General features: G+C 44.0%; 1 protein-coding gene across 2 annotated transcripts in view; it reads right to left on the reverse strand.

Annotated features, from left to right (window-relative positions):
* Nucleotides 1-13,561, reverse strand: part of SLIT3 (slit guidance ligand 3) — a 409,547-nt gene extending 395,986 nt beyond the window's left edge. For both annotated transcript variants that reach the window (XM_035105175.3, XM_035105174.3), the window contains exon 1: nt 12,809-13,561. In XM_035105175.3, coding sequence (XP_034961066.1) covers nt 12,809-12,996 — 188 coding nt within the window. In that variant the 5' untranslated portion in view covers nt 12,997-13,561. The remainder of the gene's footprint in view (nt 1-12,808) is intronic.
* Between the last annotated feature and the right edge of the window lie 12,141 nt (nt 13,562-25,702).

The following is a 25,702-nucleotide window of genomic DNA, read 5'->3' on the forward strand; positions in this document are numbered from 1 at the left end:
CAAGCTGTGGTTTACAATGCTACTTTGGATGTTTCCAGATGGGGGCTTAATTTGCAAACAAGTCATTATGAACAGCTTTTTTTACTTATTGGATTTCCCCCGGAAAAGGTAAATCAAGATTAAATGGGAGGGAAATATGGACTGGCATTTTGATGTCGATGACATCATGTGGACACAAAAAAAACCTTACATGCATGAGGAGAACCAACACCACAATAAACACCCGTCTGGAAGCACCCTTTCTTCTAATCCTGGTATTCCCAGTTTAGACATCAGACAAAACTATGGCTAATTAACCCTGAAATTCTTCAGCTGAAGCATGAAAAGAAGAGAGGAGAGAAGGAGAAGTTCAAATATGGTGCATATCTTGGATTAATAAACTGAGATATGTGCATCTGAATGGAGTCTAGCTTTCAGCCTAACCTACTCACATGGTTGTTGTGGAGATAAAACTGGGGTGGGAAGCAGAACCATGCTCCGGGGAGTGCAGGTGGGATACAATAATAATAATAATAGTACCATGTACACGCTGCTGTAGTAATTGAAGTTTTGTGGTAAACAAAGCCCTTATAACGCCTTAAACACCTGTGTATCTGTTGCACTGGTGCAGAAAACATTAGCTGCATTAAGATGCAATACCTATAGGACTGATTGCACCCATATGATGAACTAATATATTTGCCATGTTTTAAAATTGTTACCAAGCCACTGGACAACTGGATTCTTGCTTATACTGCTGAAATGCAAACCAAGCATTTCGCTGGTGGTTGTGTGTGTGTGTGTGTGTGTGTGTGTGTGTGTGTGTGTGTGTATGTGTGTGTTATTGGCCATTTACAGCAGATACCCCCCTCCCTTAAAGGCTACTGCTTAGGCAAAATGCAAGTATTTTACCAACTCTTGAGAAGCTGTTAGGAGACCAGAGGCTGTCAGCAGCAGTCTGAGCAGACCTACAAGTGTTTTACGTGCACCTCAGCCTGTGATAACACTTAATGTTTAATCAAGCTAGCACGAAAACATGCTGCTGTCTCACTTTTGGGATAAATAGGATAAGAGGTCTGCAGTTTACAGCAGAGTTTGCAAAGTGAATCCATTTACTTATTCACTTGCCGACTTGCTTCCACATTTGAGAGTGTTCAGACCCACAACAGTTCAAGCCATCTGAGCAGTAGATAACAGCATAAGCCTTACAAGCACCATAACATTCTGGGCCTACTTTTGGCATCAAGGCTCAAATTTCCCCATATTTCAACATATTTTAATACTCAGAATGAGAGTTGGGCTGGACTAACCCACAGTTATTGGCACCTCTTGTTTCCAGGTAGCCTCGTTCGCATGCCCCATTAAACAATAGTTAAAAACAAACTATGGTTTAATGAGAACATTAACGTATGTGAGTCTATGCTGAGTTCCGTTCCGTTCCCCCACTGCTTCTACTGTGCTCCTGGAAACCAACTAGTGTAGAGAGTTAATCTTAATAAATACTTTTCGACAAAAACAACCAACCAACCAGCCACCAAGGCCTGATCCAGCCATTTTGGGGGAGATACTGGAGCTAACTAAACTCCACAAATCAGGCTATAAACACAAAATGTTCCCGACGTCAGGAGAACTTTATTCATTCCATCCAAGAATGCATTTAAGCATTTATGTAACACAACACTCCAAACCTCATAAAAACTTCACGGTCAGCATGCCTGAGCCCGACTATTCAAACTGTACATGCTCAGAACATGTGTTCAGCAAGGAGCTTATCCTTGTTTGGAGAGGCCCCGAATCCACACGCAGCGCACACAAATCCTGTAGTGTGAAATCATTATTAATTTATTATCTCAGAAACACTTTGCATGAAAAAACACATTGCTTTGTGTGAGCACTGTATACAGCAGGGTGCTAAAGCTGCAGGTTTCTTTCCAAGCAGAAGACAGAGAGAGGAAGATGGAGGGGGGGAGAGGCAGGCCCATTTGGACACACCAAGCTGCAGGAGGAATTCAACGTAGGATCGCTCCATCAGTGTAAGCATTTCTGCTTGCCTAATGGAATTTTCTGCCCACTCTTCTACACTGCTCCCTAGTGCACTGTTCTGGGAGGTAGGGTATCCCAGTGCGGTAGTATGGGAAGCAGAGATGGGGAAGCCCCATAGCACTAGCAGAAGTCCTTGCACAGGATTCCGCTGGTGGAACTTGTTAGCTGAATTCCGCCCTGTAATGACAGCCAATTCCCCATGGTGTCATCTGGGTACCTTAGGGATGGGCTTCTCCCACATGTATTAATATCAGAGGCCGCTTTCTGGATGCCCTTACTTTTAGAGAAGAGGGGTGTGGTGACCATAAATAGGGCCTTTTCAGTTGCGGTGTACCAATAGTGCAAATCTCTCCTGGCACTGACTTATTTTTGGACATTGCATAATCTATCTTCTGCATGTCTACTCAGAAGTAAGTCCTACAGAATTCAGTGGTGCTCAAATAAGTGCTATAGGATTGCAGCCTTGGTATTTTATTTGGTTTTTATACTGAGATTTATGGCTGCTCGAATCACTTAATTTATTGGTTGAAATCCACTAATTCCATGCAGATTTTGATCCAGTGGAGGGAAGGGCCATAGTTCAGTGGCAGAATATCTGCCTTGCATGCAGAATGTCCCAGGTTCAATCCCTGGCATCTCCAGGAAGGGCTGGGAGAACACCCCCCCCCAAAAAAGCCTGGGGTGCTGTTGCCAGTCAGTGTAGACAATACTGAGGTAGGTGGACCAATGATTTGGCAGTATGTTCCTGGCTGCTAAGCAAAGAGGAAGGGGGTTATTTTTTATGTCCCCCTCTTCCTGTTACAGCCCTACCCCCATGTCACCTTTCACACTATTTTAGAGGGCTTCCCCAAGCCGAACAATGGATTTTCCACAGAGGGCAACTAAGTGAAAATTGCCCGCCCCCTCTTAGTGGGCACCTCCAGCAGATCAAATGCCATCCCAATCAGATTTTGCCACTAGATTGCTTTTATCACTATTTACTGTTTTCTTGTTGTTTTAACAATTATAAGTCACACTGGGAGAGTCCCTTGGGACTTAAAAAGCAAGTTATTAAATAAACTAAGCTAAACCAACAAAAACAACTGCAGGAGATCCATGAATACCAGAAGTACATAGGTGGGGACAATCACATATGCCCTTTCTATCCAATCAAGAGCCACAGTGACAAAGGCAAAGGCAACTCGGTCAACTTGTAGTTCTTGTATTCACACACAAATCAGCAGCATGGGATAACAGAACAGGAAAGCAGATCCCATCTACATGTTAGAAAAGAGAAAGAGACTGTCTGTCTGTCTGACAGAACACAAGAACCCTCCAACTGGTAACAGATACAGGCCTTGCTGTGTCTCCCTGATCTGGGGGTGGGTGAGGGGTGGGACGGGACTGTGGGGTTACTTATGGCTGCTGCATCTCCAGCCTCTGTGTCAGAACTTTTTCCACACAAGGGTGAAATTGACACACATATAAAAACCGTTCTGAAAATGCTTTTTTAAAGCCTTTTTTTTTTAAAAAAAAATTGAATCGTCCTATTATATATTGCACTTAAAACATTTTATTTGCAGCTGTGTAACTAAGTCCAAGGGCTCTTCCATGTTTCTTAGTTGTTGGTCTTCAGCAATCAGCTGAAAGTCGAATTAAATCTGTGGCACACACACCACAATATGACACTCTGTTCCCCATAACAATCCTGCAGTGCTCCTTCTCACAGACAATATCCTATTTAATCAAAAGTGGCACTGTGGGTTAAACCACAGAGCCTAGGGCTTGCTGATCAGAAGGTTGGTGGTTCGAATCCCCGCGACAGGGTGAGCTCCCGTTGTTTGGTCCCAGCTCCTGCCCACCTAGCAGTTCGAAAGCACATCAAAGTGCTCTGGCGGGAAGTTAAACAACGTTTCCGTGCACTGCTCTGGTTTGCCAGAAGCGGCTTTGTCATGCTGACCACATGACCTGGAAGCTGTACGCCGGCTCCCTCGGCCAATAGAGCAAGATGAGCGCTGCAACCCCAGAGTCGGTCACGACTGGACCTAAAGGTCAGGGGTCCCTTTACCTTTAAATTCTATTCAGGACTTACTACAGTACTTAGAAATTGTGTTTAGGATCGCAGGCCACATAGGTCTCTCCATTTGGGGTGTTTTGAATCAATTCCTGGTTCTCCCAGGTAGTGGCCCTTTATTTAGCTCAGTTCAGGAAATGAATTAAAGAGTTGGTAACTGGAGAAGGAGCCACTGGAAAACACAGGAGGTGGGAGAGACCCGTTGCCAACTGTGGACTGCAATCAGGAAATGAATAATTAAAGGACGCTTTAAGCCATAACGAATAGGGAGATGTTTACTGAAATCAACCCTTTGAACAAGATGTCCTTCCACACCTTGGTTTTGAAATGGGGAGGAAAATGTGGTACCAATCCATATTCAGTCCCATCAGTGCAAACTTCATTCCATGCTGCTCCCCTGGGAGGACAAATGAAGCCCATGCAGAATGAGAGCCTCACAAAAAAGAGGAACCTACTTTTTCTGAGGTATCCACTTTGTCTCACTTCTGCATGTAAGCACCGAATGAACATCCCTGAGTAGCCACCTTGAACACAGAAGACACATATTTTAAGTTGATAAAAGAGATGCATATAAAATTAAACTCTCTCAGCGCATCCTCAGGTCATTTGAGGCTCTGTGCATGCGCATGCGTCTGTGTTGGTATATTTGAAAGTCAGCTCTGATGCCGACTGCTCTGCTCAAATTAAATTTGACAGACAAAAGAAGGCTCATAAGAATTATTATTAATTCTTGGTCACATGCAACTTGGCAAAATGCCTTCAGAGCTGTCTGCGATACAGGACTATTTGTTCTTCATCAGCAAAGGGAAGACAGTAAACAATATTTTTTTAAAGATGGCATGTTTCAGTTTTACCAAGAACCCACAGCTGGGCTACGAGCAGCATGTCTGCGTTGTTTTAAAAGTGACCCTTCAACATTTCTGCAGGAAGATTAAAAGTCAGATACATCATATTGACATTAAATATACCCAATCCCAGTCAGTGTAACTCACACTATACTTTCTCTCTGTGTGTGTCTCCTTAAAAAGCTTAACATTTTTAATGGACAGTACTACCTGTTTAAACTTATTTTAAGGGACTGTTAGGGCAAGCAAGTCTCCATTATTAGGGGTGCTTTTTAAAGTTCCCACACTCTGTGAACAAGAAGTGCATAATGAATTATGGCTTTTAGCAGCACATCTTAATTCAACTAAGAAAATGAAGACCATACATGCTCTAACTATGCAACAGCAGAACCTGCTCATGTGAAAGGTATTTGCGAACATCCTTGGGGGTGGGGAGGAAGTGGCTAAAAAAACACACAGAGTTAACCTAAATTCTTTTTCATCTGACTTTTTCCTTTCTTGAGGTTTAAGAAGAAAATAGTTTTCTGTGGGTTCTTGCAATGCAGATGGTAGGCACTCTTGTGTGTTTACTATGTGAATCATCGTAAGTATTTTTTGTTTTAACCACCATTTGTGTCCTCTGTATTTAGTCTTCCTGATGCTAGAAGGATGTATCACTAAGGAATTTCTGCATTGTTTATTTAGGCTTATGTGTGACATTGCTAACATCACCATAGCTCTGTGAGAATTGCAACAGACACTGAGAGGCAAGCCTAAAGTAGGCCATGTATTGCAGAATGCAGAAATCCTTGCTCTCTTCCAGTTACTGTACTTTATAACAATTGCTAGCAGCTTTTGATCAAACAGAACCACATGCCACTCAGTATAAGAACATCAACAGTTTCACCTTTGCCAAATGGGGTCAACAGGCACCAGTGTGCTCACCAGCACCCCCTATGGCACCCCCCCAAGGTCTCAGTAAAAATCCACAATACAGTACATGATTCACTTTTTTTCTTTTCCTGCTCAGTATCTGGCTCAGTCTCCCCTACAGTGAACACAGACCTTTAAACTTGTCCACAAGTACAGATTGCATGGTAGCATTGGAAGCCCACTATGCCATCTGTCCTAAACAAAGAAGATGTGCAAAGAGCTTCTCTCTGTGAGATAGCATAGCAGTGCCCACCCATGATAGGGTGACTGGTGGGAGGCACCCCAGCACTATTTTGTGGTCCTCTCTTAGAAACGTGGCAGGTAATACGCCACACACCCCAATACATCCGTTTTGTGAATAGCTCTCAGGGCACTTTCTCAAAAATCCAACTGTGCCCGCTAGCTGAAAAAGCATTAGTAGGCTACTGCCCCATGTGTGGGGCAGACAGTGCAGGGGGCAAATATTTCAACTGGCAAATCAATAGAAAAGGTAAGCCATTTTCAATGCTTCCACCAGGTCAAACCTGTGCTGAAAAGTGGTCACGGAGCTTCATACACACTCCAGTGTCTTTTCTCCCAAGCAGACCTGACAACGTGCAACTCACCAAAGCCCTATCCTGTAGCAGAGGAAGCAACATGATTTAGGCTGCAGGAAATGGTATCTGGATGGTAAAGCAAACCCTAGCCAGCCAGGTGCAGGGAGGGAAGAGTTTTATTCCACTTCTGGGTTACAGCCAATTGTGTCCATGCATGAGCAAAATGGGCTTCTTCTCAAGCAGCAGGACCTCCCCTTTCTCTTCATGACCCTCTAAATCTGCTGTAGAGGGTTGGGGGGATACATAGAGCAGTGTTTCTCAACCTTTTTTGGGCCATGGCACACTTGTTCTATGAAAAAAAATCCCGCGGCACACCAACTCTGTGCCGCCCTATATTTAGTTTAGTTTGGAGGGGAGACGTAAAGCATGCCACTGAAGAACTGCTGCGCGGTAGCCAGGCGGAACCACCAGGCGCTCTCACCTGGGTTGGGGGGTGGCGAGGGGCCCTCTCCTCCCTATCTTTCCCTTTTTCCCTCACCTGGGGGGGGGGCTCCCTCCTTTTCCTCTTCTCCTGGGGCGGCTGGGGTGGCGACGGCTGTGGCGACGAGGCAGGGCCGTCGCGTGGTGGGAGGTCCCGGGCTTCGGAGCTCTTCCTGGCCGCAGGCAGGCTCGCTGGGGGGCTTTAGCGGCTCCCCGCTTGATCCGCCGGGCGATTCCGACGCCCACGCGGCTGCCGCGGAGCCCAGGGGTCCGTCGATCCTCCAGCCGGGCGCTTTCGGTGTCGCTCCGGTGGGGTCATGGGGGGGCCTCCAGCGGCTCCCCGGTCGATCCGCCGGGCTCACTTGGCGCCCGCGTAGCGGTGGTGGTGGTTCCGGCGGTCTGGAGGCTAGGCTGGCGGCACGGGCACGCTGGTTGCTCTCAGGAGCTTCGCGCTGCCGTGCCGTGCGCCATCTTGCCTCGCCGGAAGTCCGTCAGCAATGCAAAGCGCCCTTTTCCTTGCTGCACGTCGCGGCACACAAGCCGGTGTCTCGCGGCACAGTACTGTGCCGCGGAACACCGGTTGAGAAACGCTGACATGGAGAGGACAGGAAGGGAATGTTCCATTTAGCAAGCAGAGTTCCACTCCCACAAACCACCTTGAGTCATTCTTGCCACCCAGACATGGGGTGCATATCTTTAAATCCAAATTCTGTGGATACTCCTACTTGAGCTTTCCCCAGTACAGTTGTCCACCCCTTGTTCACTTGCTGCTTCAGTCTCCAGACATGTGGTGAGGAAGGTAGGAGGGGAGGAGACTGAGAACTGAGGAGGGAAAGGGTAAGAAGATCCATGGCAGCCCCACCATCTTCAGCACTGGGGTAGTTATGTGTATGCATCTGGTGTCCCATTTGCAAGGTGGCAACCTACCCACAGTGGTTTAGGGGCCAAGGGTTCAAATCCCTAGTCAGCCATGAAAGTCACTGGATAACATTATGCTAGTCACAGTCTCTCAGCCTAACCTCCCTCACAGGGTTGTTGTGAGGACAAAATGGGGAGGAATAAAACCATGTGCACCACCTTGAGGTTCTTGGAGGAAAGGTGGAATATAAATGCAACATTGCACATAAATTAGTAAATAAATTTATTTAGAACTTTTAACCTTAGTAACGCTTTGCAGTCTTCTGCTGAAGGGGCAATTTTCTGGGGTGACTATGAAGGGACTTAAAACTGTTTCTAGTGATTCCCAGTGTAGACTGGATCAAGGATAGGGGACATGTGGCCCTCCAGATTTTGTTGGACTCCAAGTCCCATCACTCTTGGCCCATTGGCCATGCTGCCTGGAGCTGATGGGTGTTTGTTCCTGCAACATCTGGAGGGGACACAGGTTCCCCATCCCTGCTGGACTTGGAGACTCAATAAAGTAATGTGAAGTACTCATAAACAATTTCTATGTAATATAACTTCCTGAGCTATACTTCAAATTAGTGCATTACTGAACTATCTAAGTAAGAATTAAAAGGCTTTGGCTGGATTTCTTGATCTAATTACCACTAACAAATACAGTTTCTTAATATATTGCTGCTGATATTGTGACAAAACAAGCAGCTCATTTTTCTTGCTCCTGGTTGGAAGGCAAAGGAGAGAAACAGCCCGAGACTTGTCCCAGTCAGCAACACTTTCGGCACAAAATTCATTTTAAATGCTTACCAATGATCACAAACAAGGTTGAAAGAAACCAGTTTCAGCTGTGACATCTGATTTCAAGCTCCCCAAATTCTGCATTTGTGGCATAAACATCAGGAAAAGGACTTCTGCTACAAGTACAGATTTCATAAGCACACAAACCCAAGGGCTAAATCTCAAAAACTGTTTGCATTGCAAGATATGTGACTGCCAGTGCAAGTTATTTCTTAAATGTCTGTTTCATCTTTTTTAAATGTTCTGACAAAGTAGTGATTCCCAGAGTATGAATCCCAGAGTGATTCCCACTGCAACTCAGGTTCAACCCCCTCACCCCAAAGTCAAATGATCAGGTGTGAAGGCCTTACACTTTTACAGCGGTAGCCAACACGGCACACTACAAATGTTGTTGTCAGATTACAACTCCCATCAGCCACAGCCAGTATAAGAAATGATCAGGGTTTATGAGAGTTGTAATCCAACAACTTTTGGAGGCCACCATGTTAACTACCCTACACTATGCTATTTCTCAGTGACATTTGTTTTAGATCGACTATGGTCATAATCTCAGGGTTCTTTCCAATCACACGCTACAATTCCCCTAGACCAATAACCCCCACCCCATATCTGCATGTGGTCAAGAAAATAAGTCCTACCTGAGTTCAATGTGACATACTCCAAAGTAAAGCATGGAATGTAACCTAATTTAGGTTTTATTTCTAAGAAAGAATGGATTTATTTGACCATAAGCAACAAGCTAAATTGTAGGTTTAAGAGGTCTGGATGCAATCTCTCTCACACACACACCACTTAACTAAGTTCAGACAAGTCTAAATCTGAAATATATTTATAATTCCTGCTTTAGCTTGGGAAAAACAGAATCATAATGATACTTTAGGGTTTAAATGTGATTTCCAAAACACAAGCTCATATGTATTAACAGCAAAAGGAACGGCAAAAAGCTGGCTCATATTAAGTCCACGCAGTAAAAGTCATTCTCATTTTGTTGGTGAATTCTTTGCTTTCTTGGCTTATGTGGGGCTTTTCACATGATACACTGACGTGAAACTTTATCAGGTTTTGCTTTTCTCATATCTCACTCTGGCAAAGTCTTGATTGCTCTTACTATTTGCACACTGAGGAGCGCACAGATAATTTAAGATGTGAGGGTATTATTTTACTCTTAAGACATTTACAGCCCAATCCTAGTCATGCTTACTCCACAGTAAGTCTCACTGAGTGCAACAGGGCATATTCGCTTGTATGTGAACTGCATTGCCTGGACTCAAATCCTATAGAGAAAATTAAGGTTGCAATCTTATACACCCTTTCCTGGGAGTAAGCTCTACTGAAAACAATGAAATTTACTTCTCAGTGCACATGTATAGAACTGCACACTGCAAACTATGGTACTTTAATCAAGCCGGAGTATTTAAGCAGCTGGTGTGCAGGCTACTACTCCATGTCTTCTGGCATATTAAAAATGGCAAACTAGTAGAGCAGAACACAACTAAAAGGCTTGCAGAACTAAATATTAACCTGCTACATCAATTCCTACATTTTGATTCACAACATTGTTCCACGAATGCATCATGTTTTCACTATGGACTAAAAATTCTTGCTTTTCCAGACCTGTTATCCCCAAGGGACACAAGCGATACCTGTCATACCAATGAGCATGTGGAACTTTCTCCAAAGCACCATAGTGGTGCCTGTCCCAGCCAACTGATGAGAAAAGAAGCAGGATGCAGGGAGGACCAGGGAAGTGGGTATTTAATCTTATTTGTACCTAGATTTGGTCACGATTTTTCTCACCAAGAAGGGGAATAGTTTACAATTGGGTTGGGGAGCTCTTGGAGCACCTGCTTCCAAGAGGGGGGGGGAAAGACTTTGGCTAAAGCTGTATTGCCCTGGCACAAAACTAGGTACATCTCCCTTAACTTTGCACATGCACACAGAAAAGCATGAGAGGTGCCTAATTCTGGCCACAGGTCCATACTACCAAGCCCTCTAAAACATTTAACATTTGGGAATAAATTGTAGTTCTGAAGGTTTATTCAGACTCGTATTTCAAAGTGTAAACATGGTGTGATTACTAAGATGACAACATTACTAAGATCATAACAGTGTGGGCTCATAATTTTCAGTATACTGTATACCATCTTTTCAAATGTTTTTTGAACTGATCAAATGTCACCATTGATTGAAGCTCAACATCTGGAACCAAAAGGATTCGGATCCAAAAGAAAAATTTTGACACTCATTTTCAATGTTATGTTTCCTTTTTTCGTAAGAGCAGAGTGAAATTACTAAAGAACTTCAAATGCAAGGTTCTGTCGAGATTGTTAGCCTTTTTGCTTTGAAGATGTTTATAAATCAAGTTTAAGCTTTTATAATCTCAGTCACTAGCCATGTGAAGAAGACCTATTAAATCCATACTTCTGTTCATTTATTACTGGCTCCAGATAGTGAAATGGTACGAAGGTGATCTCAAGTGTTCAGCTCTGCACACTTCCAGCTGCACAACCGACACCTCAATATTGAACACATGTACTTGGACCTAAATCCACTTAATTCACAATGGAACTTATTTGTAAGTATTTCACAGGGTCAGCAAAGCAGTGCCTTCATTAGGACGGATATTCACCATGCAAGCATGAGCATTAGCTGGTCCTAAAGATGGTATTTAAATACTTGAGGGCATATTACTGACCCTATGGGATTTAGCTATAATGAACCAATGGCCTATCTGTTTTTTTTAAAAAAAATTCCAAGAACTTTAGATTAAAGTTTTAGCGACATTATATTACTTGATACAAAGAGGGCAATGGGGTGCACAAATGAAAGCAACTAGGCATTTAAGTATTTGGAAAGTAATTTAGAGCAGTAACTAGGAATATATATACGGTATATAATCTGTGTTAGTCTGCCATAGCAGAAATACAGTTTTCGACACCTTCAAGAAACACTGTGGCATAGACTAGTGCCTACTTCATTTGATGCATGAAGTGTTGTGCTGGCAGATTTCATATACATAGATAGATAGATTTTATATACTGTGTATATATAAAATTAATACACACACACATACACTCACACAGTTTATCCATTTTGTAAACACAAGTGTTAAAGACCTACTCCCCGCATTTTATGATTCTTAAGCCTAACTGTTTACACTTTTAAAATTGTACACATGTGAATAGGAATGGGTTCTTGTGCGCATCCTTAGCCAACAGAGGATATAACATGTTGGGCATCCAATGTAGTGTCGTTAGTTCATGAAAGTTTGTGCCAGAATAACTCTGTTAAGTCTTTAAGATGCCATAAGACTCTTTCACTTCTGCAGGAATATGTAGGCCTTTTCAATTGTGGCTATATGCCTGGTTTCATAATCCTACTAAATGCTAAATGAAAACTAATCACGCATTAGGTCAGGGATGAGATGACTATTTCCTGAACTGCTCTAGTGAATCTATCAAGACACGGGAAAGGTAAGGTTCCGGTCACTTAATACATCCCATTATGTTTGGATTTCTTTATATGAAGCTCTTTTGGGCCCATCTGTCCCCAAATCCACTAGTCAGACACACACACACACAGAGAGAGAGAGAGAGAGTGTGTGTTATATAATGCTAGTGGAAAACCAGCTGTAGAAACAGGCAGAGGCTGAACTAGTCACAGACTGTTCTGGTTAGCCTTGCAGGCAACCAGAAACCAGCCTAGGCTTAAAGCACCCTACATATTCACTATGGCAGTCAGATGCCTCCTCCAATTGCAACCAAGCAGATGCACCTTGAGTGAATGCAGTGTGGATGTGCAAATGTCAGTAAGCCAGCCCAAAGTCTGGTGAGACATTCCAGTGAGCATCATGTGGAAAAATGCCAAGCATACTTGTTGCATGTGGTTCTCCCACCACACACTCCCCCTTTTCCTTCCTGAGCATTTACACACAATGGCTAACCTGCTATGCAATTAGAAAAGAAACCCACAAAGGCTCTTTATAAGGCTCTCTCTTCCTGAAGTGCTTTGGGCTCTGTTGCTTGCCAGGAAGTTAAGAGGAGCAGCCCGGCACCTCCCGTGGCTCACAATCCCCAGGAACTTCAGTGCCCTGAAGCTGCCCGTGGCCAGCGGTCTAACCCGGCACAAGCACCACTGTGCCCGTTTCTATCTTAGGCTATCTTATTTTAACAGCTGTGTCTAATCTACGCCCGGCAGGAGCAGTCTCCTTCTCGGCAACCTGGCGGGCAAAGCAGCCTCCCCCTCCTCCGGCTGGTACTCACAGTCTCTCCGCATTCCTGGGAATGCCTCGGGGCACCGCTCTGAGTCCCAGTCCGTGGCAATCCACATTGGATCCGGAGCAGGTACATTTACTCGGGCATCCTTCGGTCCGCTGCCACAGCGCGATGCTCCACATCCCCAAGAGGAGCAGCCCAAGGCGCCCCCAACTCGTTCTCCCTGCGCCCAGCATGCTCGCCTTCTCCTCCGGGCAAAAGTGGGGAGGGGGGAGGAGGGAGAAAAAGAGAACCCCACCAAAAAAGCGCCTCGGATCCCAACCAGCAGCCCTCGAGGGCGCCACGCAGAGATCTCAGTGCAGCCGAGGGAAGCCCGGCGGTGCGGGAGGCATCTCTTTCCGAGTCCCCGGACGGATCGTCGCGTTGCCTTTCAAGCCCGGGCAGAAAGCGCGCAAGATCAAAACGGGCGGGCGGGCGGGTGGAAGAGAGGGGGCCGGTCCGTTGCTTAAGCCACAACCACAACCTGCCCGATCCTGCTCTGCCTTGCAGTCCAGGTAACCGGTTGCTGGAGAAGGAGCTCAGCAGCCCAGGAGCGCACTCGGAAGCGCCTGGCGGGAAGCCCAGCCTGTCCCCTGGAGACCTCGGCGGCAGCAGCAGCAGCAACAGCAGCGGCCAGGTCCCGGGATCACAGCCGCCGGAGCTGGGAGCGATTCAGGGGCGCTCGCAGCCGGCCGCCTCTCCATGAAATGGGCAAGGCGAAGCAGGCGGGCGCCGGACCCGGAGGAGCCGCCCCCTCCCCTCCCCAAAATAACACCTTCGGCGCGGATTGGCGGCCGCGCCGCTGACGTCACCAAACTTCGGAACTTTGGCAGGAAAGGTCGGGCGAAAGTTTTGGAAGGAGGGAGGGCCGGGCAAAGCGGAGCCTTCCGCGCAGGGCGTTGAGGAGTCCTCTTCAGCGTCGCGATAGGGCAGCTGCTGCAGGATACCTCGCGAAGTTTGGGCTCCATGCACTAGTCTCACTCACAGCCGAGGGGGAAAGAGTGCCTCTGAGCATGAGTAAAGGGCCTTTCTTTTTCCGCCGTGTCGCCTCACACAGCAGCCAAGCTTTCCGGCTCTTTCATCTCTCCTTTTAAAAACTAGCTGTATCGTCAAGGCTGAGGTAAAACATTCCCCTTCCAAAAAATATTTCCGTAGTATTACAGCTATTTGAGATGGGATTCAGGCCTGAAACCTGAGGAATTGTAATTATTAGAGAATTAATTTATTTTTACATGTATTTTATTTTCTACCAAAGAATAAACTTCAGGCTTTTTACTGAATCCTGGATCCCCATGAGAACCATGTACAGTAACTCATTTTGCCAACCAGGTTTAATTGGCCAGACTACTTTCATCGCCAGAAATATTGGGGGGGGGGACTTTCTGTGTGCAGGAAGGGTTGCACATTTTTACCTAGTTCCATGGGCATGGCTGAGAGGGGGCAGGGAGGCAGCTGCCCCCCCCATCAAGTAAAACAATAGAAATACATAACTGACCAATCATGTTGGTTCTGCCCCGCCCCCCCCCAAAGTCCTGGCCCCCCCAACAAAAATCTTGGCTACGTGCATACCCAGTTCTGTTAGAAACTACACTGCTAGAACTGGAGAATAAGGCATCTGAGCAGATGCAGTGGGAAGTACGTGCCATTATGTTCAGTGCGCTGTGTTTCCATTTCAAATAAGCATACATGTAGGAATACGAGGGTTGTGACTGTGCAGCCTGATCCTGTTCAGAGATCCTATGCTCTGCATTTGCCTTCCCATCTGTATCTGGTTGGACACACAGAGAACAGCCTTTGGCCTTATACATCAGATCTCTTCTTAATTTCTCAGAGTTTAGGTACACTTATTAGGGAGGGAGACGTGGGTGGTGCTGTGGTCTAAACCACAGAGCCTAGGGCTTGCCGATCAGAAGGTTGGCAGTTCGAAACCCCGCAATGGGGTGAGCTCCCGTTGTTTGGTCCCTGCTCCTGCCGACCTAGCAGTTTGAAAGCACGTCAAAGTGCAAGTAGATAAATAGGTACCGCTCTGGCGGGAAGGTAAACGGCGTTTCCGTGTGCTGCTCTGGTTCGCCAGAAGCGGCTTATTCATGCTGGCTACATGACCTGGAAGCTGTCTGCGGACAAACGCCGGCTCCCTTGACCAGTAAAGCGAAATGAGCACCGCAACCCCAGAGTCATCTGTGGCTTGACCTAATGGTCAGGGGTCCCTTTACCTTTATTGGGGGGAGGGGTGCTAGGTATGCCAAACAATGGGGAGTAAAAGACTGTTAGTGGTGCTGGGCAAGCCACTATGTCTCAGCCACAGCCCTTCATCTGTAAGTCATAAAATAATAGTACTGTAGTGACCTACCTTACAAGGTAAGCATACAGTACTGATAACTGATGTAACTTATGTGCACTGTTTGCTCTTTTTTTAAAAAAAGTGTGGTAACAAATAAATCAAAATGTCTTTCTTGCTTAAGTCATCATAGGCAGCCCTCATGCGGAGCAGGATTCAAAAGGCAACCCCAGTCAGGACTGACCTCTGACACTTACAAATTAAGCACAGTTCATTACTAAGCAATCTGATTCCCTGTTCTCTTCATCCCTGTTCCCAGTTTTCTGAAAAGTGGGTGACCTGGTCCTGGAAGATCCAAGGAGCAACCCCTACCTTGAAACAACATGCCACCTTAAATGTTTTGGCTACTACTATAGAAATAAGATCTCCACTCTCCCCACCACTGCAACCACACAGTTTTAGGTTGTCTTCACTTCCTTTAAATACCTGTGAAGGTCTTATATTCCTGAATCTTTGTTTGGAGGAACCATAGTCTTAGGTGCTTTTCACTGAGAACCAAAGCAGTAAAGAATACTGTACATTTCTTTGACAAAGCAGTTGTATTTCAAAAGGCAAGCTCTGCTGTGTTTACTCTGCCCACTTGGTGATCCAAACTCAGTGGGTCACAGTAGAAAATGGAAGCAGAAACCCAGGCAGTTGGATCGAGCTCTGTGCTTGGCCACAGGTAATAAATTAAATACAAAGGAAATTAGAAGCATTCCTCTGGGCACTAGAAAGTGACAATTGCAGGTTTGTGTGTTTGCCGTATTATGGAGACAGTATCAGATTTCACAGAGAACACATTTATTAGCATGGTTTGTTTCATTGGAAAGAAGCAATTACATAATTACATAAAGTTATCTTTTCATCCTTATCTCTCTGGGCTTTACTTGGTTCTAGGACAGTGGTTAAAAACCAACTAAGTCACACTTTGAGTAGAATCCATTACATAAGTCTGTTGCTTTTAGTGGGTCTACTATGACTAACCTTGGATATCACCCAGTAATTTCAGCTTGCTCTTTTGTTATTCTTTCTATTGTTTCTTTACATAGCTGCTACATTATAGCACCATTAGTATGCATGAGGCTTTGCAGAATACAAGTGGACAGATTCCTCCTTCAAGAATCTTATGGTGACCTGTGATTTACCATTCCTCATTCCATCAAAACCTCCAGAATCGCTCTTCTTGGAGCAAAGGCTGCAGTCCTATGCACACTCCCATCAAACTCCATGGGGCTTACTTCTGAGTAGACATATAGGGATAGCTGTATAAGATTTAAATGTCCCATCTGACTTCTACAGAAGATATGCAAAAGTCTTTAGTACATGTTCCCCCTGCTTTGGTGGATATTTTTTTCATAGACCACTAAGTTTTCCAGAGCCACACATTTATAGACAGCAGCACAGGGGAAAGCCACCCAGCAAGTTAGTCTTTTATTCAAAATTCTCAAGTTCCAGAACTTCCAATGAAATCACATTTTTCTTCTTTTTTCCCTCACTCTTGTACTACCCTCTGGTGGTAGAAATGCTTTCTCTTTTTAACCAGACTTAACTTCTCTAATACCGTAGCTAGTCACCTACTCAGGGCAAGCAATGTGTTTCCCAGCTTCTCCCAGACTATAACTTCTTTCTGCCCCTTTGCCTGGTGGTGAATCAAGTTAGGGATATTTTCTAATCCCATAATATGTGGCTATAACCTTATATGAATGGACACATTTATACACTACTGATGTTTCAAGAAATGCCATCTGGCGATTAAATGCTTGATAGGGGTATGGGAGACTTCCAAATGGGGTATTACGTAGGAAGCACAATGTGGGTGATTGGCACAGTTCTTTGTAAAATGAGAAGTGGTTTTGTTTTTTTAAATGATACTGCCAGGTGTATCCAAGGTAAAAACATTATGCACCCAGCAAAGCAAAATGAGAACCAGAGCATTAGGAATTCTCTGTTGTTCTCCGTTTTATTTCTGAATTTTTGTAGAGAGTGCTGTGCATACAGTGTGCCACAACATCCAGTCATTTCCTCCCCTTCTACTTTGGAAGCTCCTTGGGGAAATATTCATTGACAATCTAAACCAGAGATGGGAAACCTATAGTCCTCTTCTGGCCATATAATCTTTTGAGTGAACATGACACATACCTGAAAACAAAAGGGAGCATGGATGGGGCAGAGCCCCCAGCAAGTGGTCCATATCAGTTAACTTACAATACATGATCTCTGAAACACTGGGCTTCCTTTGGACCCTCTCTATTCCCTTCCCCTCCCAGGAAAGTCTGGCTTTAGAACTGAAGAGAGAATAGCCTTGGATGTTATTCCAAGTGGGTCATGCCCTCAGTCATAATAAGGAACATTAGAGAATCAGTTAAATGCTTTTAAAAATAGTTTAGGGTGGTTGTCCACTAATGGTCTTTCAAAAAGAGCAATTTTATTGTCCCACACAGGCAGTAAGCCGTATCTCATCTCCTTAATGTGAGACGGCCGTGAGTTGCATTGAACAACAGGTTTTGTGGATGGCCAAGGACCTGTGCCAGGAAATGTATTTTTTGCTTGCATCTAAATATGGCTGCCTTTTAAACCCACCTTAGAGTCATTCTTATTTAATTTCTCTAAGTGCAACACCCAAAAAATTTATCATGTAATTAAATCACACCCAACAGGTTCTGTTGAATTGTTCAATCACTTATTGTCTTCAAGCCTCATATCTTGGCCAGCAATTAGTTCTTCCCATCCCTTCTTAGCCTGTTCAGTTAATTGCATTTCAGTAGCTTTAAAGCTGAGGTAATGAACTGGGAAACTAAAGTTAAACAAACACTTAAAATATTAAAGACTAATCACATCTTCCTGTTTAAATGTAAGCCGAGTCAGCTTCCACTTGTGTACTTAAGGATAAAGATAATGTACCTGGGTTCATCTGGTCTTCAGGTTAGGTTTGCTTTTCCTACACACTCTGGACATTTACATTGTTGGAAGCAGTGAAGTACCTGTAAATTAATAATGTGAAGTTTCAGCATCAGGATGTGATAAACACAAGTGGCCTTTCATTTCTGAAAGAAGAATTGCCAAGGCCAAAACCTGCCTACATCTTATGCCCTCTGGCCTGGCGCTTTTTATCTGTGGTCCTCAATGCATTGGCTGGTTGTGATTACTCAGTGGGCAAGCAAAACATTATTCATCCATTAAGCAGCATACTTCTTCATGATTGCTACATATGTTTAAGAAGCAAGTGCCGACATAAAGTCCTGGTGATCCTTTACACCGCAGCTGTGTTGCCTGGGGCAGTTGGGAGTCGTAGTCCAAAACATTTGAAGGGTACCAAGTTGGCAGAAGCTGCCTTAGGCAAATTAAATCATGGGCTTCAGTTGTGTATGTCATGTTGCAGAGTTGCAGAGGTGGTGGCTGTGTGTGATTGTAAACGAGACGAATGAAAGAAAAATACTGAACTGTAAGACCACTTAGATGTAAATGCAATAAATAAATAATACAATAAAGGTAAAGGTAAAGGGACCCCTGACCATTAGGTCCAGTCGTGACCGACTCTGGGGTTGTGCGCTCATCTCGCATTATTGGCCGAGGGAGCCGGCGTACAGCTTCCAGGTCATGTGGCCAGCATGACTATGCCACTTCTGGCAAACCAGAGCAGCACATGGAAACGCCATTTACCTTCCTGCTGTAGCGGTTCCTATTTATCTACTTGCATTTTGACGTGCTTTCGAACTGCTAGGTTGGCAGGAGCTGGGACCAAGCAACGGGAGCTCACCCTGTCACAGGGATTCGAACCGCCGACCTTCTGATCAGCAAGTGGTTTAACCCACAGCGCCACCTGGGTCCCGCAAAAATATAATACAATAATAATAATACAATAACTAAATAATACAATAATCCATTCACATGAGGTTTATTGAGCTGATGTTAAAGGTCACAGCTTGATATACAGAAATAGAGGCAGGGCTGGTGTATATGTCCAAACAACATTTGATGGAAAGGCAGGATCCAAATTTAACAAATAATTTTTTAAAATGCAATTATCTCTCCCTTGAATTTGGGCATGCATCCTTTAATACAACTACAAATACCCTCAGGTCATTCCAGATGACACATTTGCATTTAAAACCTCATCTCTGTGTTGGTGGAACATATGTCAACTTGGAACAGGGAAGCATTTGGGGGCTTGCCAGGAAAACAGGAATGCTCCATTGCCAACTTGCCCAAGGAATATACTCCTGGGGAATGAAATCCTATTCATCTAACTTTCTCTTTCTTTCTTCTAGATCCATCTTTCTTTTCTTACTTCTTTTTCATATTTAATTCTTTTCTGTTCCTGTGTCATAGTTTGACAATTGACAATTTATTCTAAATTCCTCCTCTGCTCCCTTTGTATCTCTCATGTTATTTCTATACCAAGGAATTTCTGAAATACTACTACTGTTTGGGATCTTAGTCACTGGCAGTGCTGGCCCATAAAATTTTGCTGCCTGAAGTTGAAGCCAAATAGGAACATCAAAACCTGCCTTATACTGAGTCAGACCATTGATCCATCTAGATCAGTATGACTGACGGGCTATGACTATCCAGATTTTCAGACAGAGGACATTCCCAGTCCCACCTAGTGATAGCAGGGATTGAACCTAGGATCTTCTGCATGCAAAACAGATGCTCTACCCCTGAGCTACGGCACTTCTGATCATGCCCTTCTCTCCCTGATAGGACCAGCACTTGAAACATCTTGTTGCACCATTAAAGACACCAGTTACTTTCTCCATCTGCATCACATGCATGATGCTGCCTGAAAAAAAGTCACTTCACCCTGTTGCGTGACAGGCCAGTCCTGTTTGTGTGTGTGTGTGTTGCTTTCCTTTTGTTCACTGTCTTAACAAGAAGATTGACTGGATATATTTTGGACACACATTTCTCATACTTTTCCCTTGACATACTACTTTTCAAAAGACTCTTGCTTTTTCAAGATTGGCTGTCAAGATACCAGCTGAACCTTTCACACAATTATGTATGGCAATTCAACTTCTAATAAGTACCTTTCCTTTTCCCCCTGATAACCTCTATTGGACCTCATGTTGCTTGCACTGCTTGTCATGTCTGATTGTGTATGTTTTAACCCTCAGGGATAGCTTTCTTCCCCCCCACCGCTTTCTCTTTTACCACAGATGGGATTAGCTTTCCTAGATTAATATGGAAAATATTCCACCCCACCTGCATTGTGACAGAGATGAGAATGAATGTAAGAGGAAAAGTCACCCTTCTCTGCTGTATATTAGCTTGAATCCGTGAAGCTCCAAGGACTATATTAACATTTGAAATGTGGTCTCTCCTATCATAATGGCTTTTGACATGAACTTCATGTACGAATACAGAAGTTCAGGACGCATGAGTGAGTCACAGTTCTCAGACCTGTAGTGTGGTGGGCATTTAAAATAGAAGAGAAAGAAATTTAGGCTCCATAACCTGGAAGGCATGGAAGTTAGTCCATCTGTTAATGGAAGTAACCCTGTGAAGTAGCCAATGTCATTACCATCTGGTAGAAGTGGTTTGCTTTATTTCATTTGCAGGAAAAACCTTAATACATTTTTAGAAATGTATATGTAAGGAGAAGTTAGCTCAAACAAAGCAAGCTCATTTAGCTCTACCATCCAGCATTTCAAGGACCTGAGCATTAAGTACTTCAAATGAAATACAGACCTGACTTGAGGCAAGGGAAACTTACCTTGGTTTTTAGTAGAACCACATTTGTCTCTCGGGCACACGGGATATGTTTGCTTTTATGCCTGCAAAACAAATAGAGATCCCATTTAAATCACTTCTGAGCCCCAAGTGGTGATGTTTGCAACTTTGTTTGTGCGGGGTCCCATGCTTTGAGAAAATATTTTCTTTGGCTTTCATTCCTGCACTGAATTATACTTGATGCCCATTAATATCAATAGAATTGCAGTGTGCAGAGCTGAACAGAGGTATATAGCCATTGTTAATTTCTGTTTATGGGGCTATATACCCTTGAGTTTCATGCAGAGTTCCTCAAGATGTGATACCCACTGGTGATAGTCAACAGAGACATCTGTCTTCATCAGATTTGATTTTACATCCTGCCACATTCTTTAATGCTGTTTCAACGAGTTTTTTTTTAATGGTTCGAAACAGATTGGTACAATAAAATTGCTTAACAATAAGCAACCTGAATAACAAGTAAATAAGCAGTGATTCATTAAAAAATGGTTAGGTAAGTCTGAGATAAAATCCATGCCTGCTAGACTTCTAATAAATACAGAACTGCGGCCTGACAAGCCTCTTGAGAGGGCATTCTACAATGCAGGTGCCGCCATTAACAATGTGGCTACTAGACATAATGGTTGTGTGCCAGCTCCAGTGAATACCAGTTGCAAGGGAACATGAGTGGGGAAAGTGCTGTTAAGCTCATGTCCCACTTGTGGGCTTCCCCTAGGAATCTGATTGACCACCTTGAGACCAGGATTCTGGACTAGAAGGGCCTTTGGCTAGACTAAGAAGGGCTCCTCTTATGTTCTTACCCTTTATTCCAGCCATCCCAAATCAGACAACACTGGCACTCAAACAGGGGCCCAACTGATGAACTCAATGTATGGGCAAGTTCATTCAGGAAGAGGCCTAGTTCAAGGTAGATTGACCTTAAGCACTTCCAATTGTGTCAAGAATGCAACTGTAGATCTTTCAGCACAGGTGTTACGTGCTCTATCCAGGACAAATCCAATGGGATAGAGCCACAGGTTGCCCTAAATGACCTCGGCCCTGTATACCTGAAGGAGTGTCTCCACCCACATCGTTCAGCCTGGACACCTAGGGCCTTCTGGCGGTTCCCACACTGCGAAGTGAAGCCACAGGGAACCAGGCAAAGGGCCTTCTTAGTAATGGTGCCCATGCTGTGAAATGCCCTCCCATCAGATGTTAAGGAGATGAGGAATCATATAACATTTAGGAAACATCTGAAGGCAGCCCAGAAAGGGAAGCTCTGTAAGGTTTACTATGTTTTTATATATGCTGGAAGCCACCCAGAGCGGCTGAGGCAACTACTACTACTACTACTAGTAGTAGTATAGAATAACCACTGCTTCACAATCACCAAAGGGGTTAAACAAGGTTGTATACTTGCCCCACACTTGTTCAACCTATTCTTAAATGATATGAAACATCATTTATCTGCTGTAAATGGCCACCCTCCCAGACTAGATACCAAAGCAATCCCTACCCTCTTGTACGCAGATGATACTGCTCTTCTCTCCTATTCCAGAGTTGGGCTACAAAGATATCTAAGAGCATTCTCCAATTATTGTGAAGTGAATCACCTAGCAATTAATTACTCCAAGTCAAAGATCCTTGTTTTCTCTAAAAGTTGGTGTCCACTCAACTGGTCGATTGGAACCCAAAAAATGGAGCAAGTTAAATGCTATAAATACTTGGGTGTCACCTTTCACTATAACTTAAAATGGGTGACCCATCGCAATAGAACAATTAATTTAGCAAGATGCTCTGTTGCACAAATCAAGCGTTTTCACTTCCTTGGTGGGAATCAATTTGTACCTGCAGCAATTAGTGCCTATAAGGCAAAATCTGCCTCCCAGCTTCTATACGGGATCCCCTTATGGATATCCAGCTTTAACAACAAAGTAGAAGGAGTCCAATCATCCTTCTTTCGGCAAATTCTTGGAGTACCAAAATGTGTGCCATACCTGGCTATCTGTGCAGAATTGGGCCAACACCTTCTTGAGACAAGAGGTTGGATTATTACTCTTAAATATTGGCTAAAAATTCATTTTAATACCGATCCAGATAGCCTGATATCCTGTCTTCTGAAAGACAGCCACAGCTTTATATGGTTTTCTAATATTTCCAACAAACTGAGGCAACTAGGCCTTCCAGTGGACTCCCTCCTGACATATGAGGACTCATACATCTTTACTCTTATTAAGCAGAGACTGATATCGAATTCCAGAAACTTCATCCTGCCCAACCTCTAGTATGCTCGCCTGCCTTCCTGGGGCTGCCGCCGCACCAAGGATTGATACCTAATTATTTATATGACCTGGTATCTCCTTTTTATCGCAGAATATTTATGTTGGCCCGCCTAAATGCTTTTCCATCCTCTGTGTTAGCCGGAAGACTCAAAGGCATCCCTTACTGGAATAGATTATGCCCTTGTGGCCAGAAAGAGGTAGACTCTATGGCTCACATGATTCTGGACTGTCCCCTTTCCAATTTTTTCGACTTTGGCCCCCCTCTATCCTTTACAAGACCTGGAACCCTCCCCAACAAGGAAACAGTGGTCCAGCTCTTGTTGAGGGATGACTTCCCCGAAATTACCAGAATTATGGCCCACTACTTGTCCAGAATTTATGTAATTAAAATCAATACATCTAGCCTTCAACAATGATAGCTGAGGATCCCTTGTGTGCCTTTCCCTCCTCCTGCTCTCCATTATTTCTGTATGATGTAGAGTGACTATTTATACCAATGACCTATATGTGATGTATGTTTTGTCTTTGTTTTTATATTATATATATATGCCAATAAAGGTGTTGAAATTGAATTGAATAACCACTGAGACCTTTCTGGGAGTGGATAGGCAAATCTCTGTCAATTTCCAAATAAGCCACCCAAACCAGAAAGATACCATAGTCTGCATTACAGTCAGCAGCTCAGAGGTTAGGTGAATCAATGCAGCTACACACACGGACACAATCTATCTCCCTGTGAAGGCGGTCCTTTATGTAATTATATTTTAATCTAATTCGGTTTTGGATACATTCCCTTTGCCCAATCTGTATATTTATTTTAAATGTATACCCTGCAATATACCGTAATAAAAAAATCTCTGAGTGGTTTACGTAAACTAAAAACCCTACAAACACTCAATATAACTTCCTTTAAAAAATTAGATTAAAAAATAGCAACTGTATTTTGCAAATAAAACTGAGTAGTGTACAAAACAAAAATAAAAATAAAGCTTGAGTGTCTAGGAAAGAGTGGGTAAACATAAGTTTTTAAAAGGTGTTTGAATGTCATTACTGTATGCGCAAACCACTTGAGGGGAGAATTTCACTTTTCACTGGTGACAACCTGCTGGCTGTCTCCTTAGAAAATCTGAAAGATCAGCTAGTTCTGTACCAGGACAGACACTCTGCTAGGCATCTTGGTCCAAAATTGCTTAGGGCAGTAAATGTCAACAATGAAACTTTGAATGTGGCTCAGTAGCTTATAGTCGGCCAGTGCAGATCTTCCAACATTGATGTGAAATGTATAAAGCTGGGTGACCCACCTGGGAGCTGCATTTTGCACCAGTTGCCACTTCTGAACCAGGTGCAAGAGAGACCCCACTTACAATGCATTACAGTAGTCTAATCATGAATTACCAATGTAACGCCTGTCCAGGAATTGCCATAGGTGATGCACCAACAAATTTGGCAATGGGCACTCTGAGTCAGCTGGATTTCTCTAGTAAACAGCAATGGATCTAGGAGCTCCCCCCAAACCCTGGGACTCAAACCAACATACCTTTCAGGTTACCTTGAGCACTGTCGCTCTGGGCTCTTTGAGGATGCATCGTGACTTGTATTCAAGTCACTTATATCAGTTCTGAGATTACTTACATCACATACCGTACTTACATCAGTTCTGAGATTACGGTAAAGGGACCCCTGACCATTAGGTCCAGTCGGGACTGACTCTGGGGTTGTGGTGCTCATCTCGCTCTATTGGCCGAGGGAGCCAGCGTACAGCTTCCAGGTCATGTGGCCAGCATGACAAAGCCGCTTCTGGCAAACCAGAGCAGCACATGGAAACGCCGTTTACGTTCCCGCCAGCTACCTATTTCTCTACTTGCACATTGACGCACTTTCGAACTGCTAGGTGGGCAGGAGTTGGGACCGAGCAACGGGAGCTCACCCCATCGCGGGGATTCGAACCGCCGAACTTCTGATCGGCAAGCCCTAGGCTCTGTGGTTTAACCCACAGCACCACCCGTGTCCCTGAGATTACAGTAGCACACTGTAATTACCACACATGGGCCACTCTTCCAATCATCTGCTGTACCGACTCCTCACTTACTTATAAAAACATAGAAATTATGTCTTCAATATGATCTTCTGAGTTTCAAGCTTAAATACGTACCCTTTCTCTGAATTTATAGTAACAACCTCTTCTCATTGTTCAGATTCTACATATTTTACCCAAAGTATTGTGCCCTTGTTTTTACATAGGATGCTAGCCAGATCTCAATAGCTATCTTAATGTAGCTGTATCATTCTTTTGTGATATGGCCATCTGTTTTGGGGGTGTTTGTTTTTCGTTCCTTTCATCTAATGTCATGCTTTAGACACGCAAAAATGGGTGGTTATAAAATTCTGCTTTAAGCACACTTAAAGACTACAGACTGCTAAATAATCTGGTTAATATTATGGCATTGGCTCCTTAGGAGCATTTCTTATGTAACTAGATTGAACCAATGATCTCTGGCACCACAAGATATTGGACCTGAACATGACCACATTACTGTAATGCGGTCTCAGTTTGTCTGATCATAGTAAGGTTTGTCCCGTATCGATGGT

The sequence above is a fragment of the Zootoca vivipara genome, chromosome 2 (assembly GCF_965207765.1).
Source record: "Zootoca vivipara chromosome 2, rZooViv2.hap1.1, whole genome shotgun sequence".
NCBI classification, from domain to species: Eukaryota; Metazoa; Chordata; class Lepidosauria; order Squamata; family Lacertidae; genus Zootoca; species Zootoca vivipara.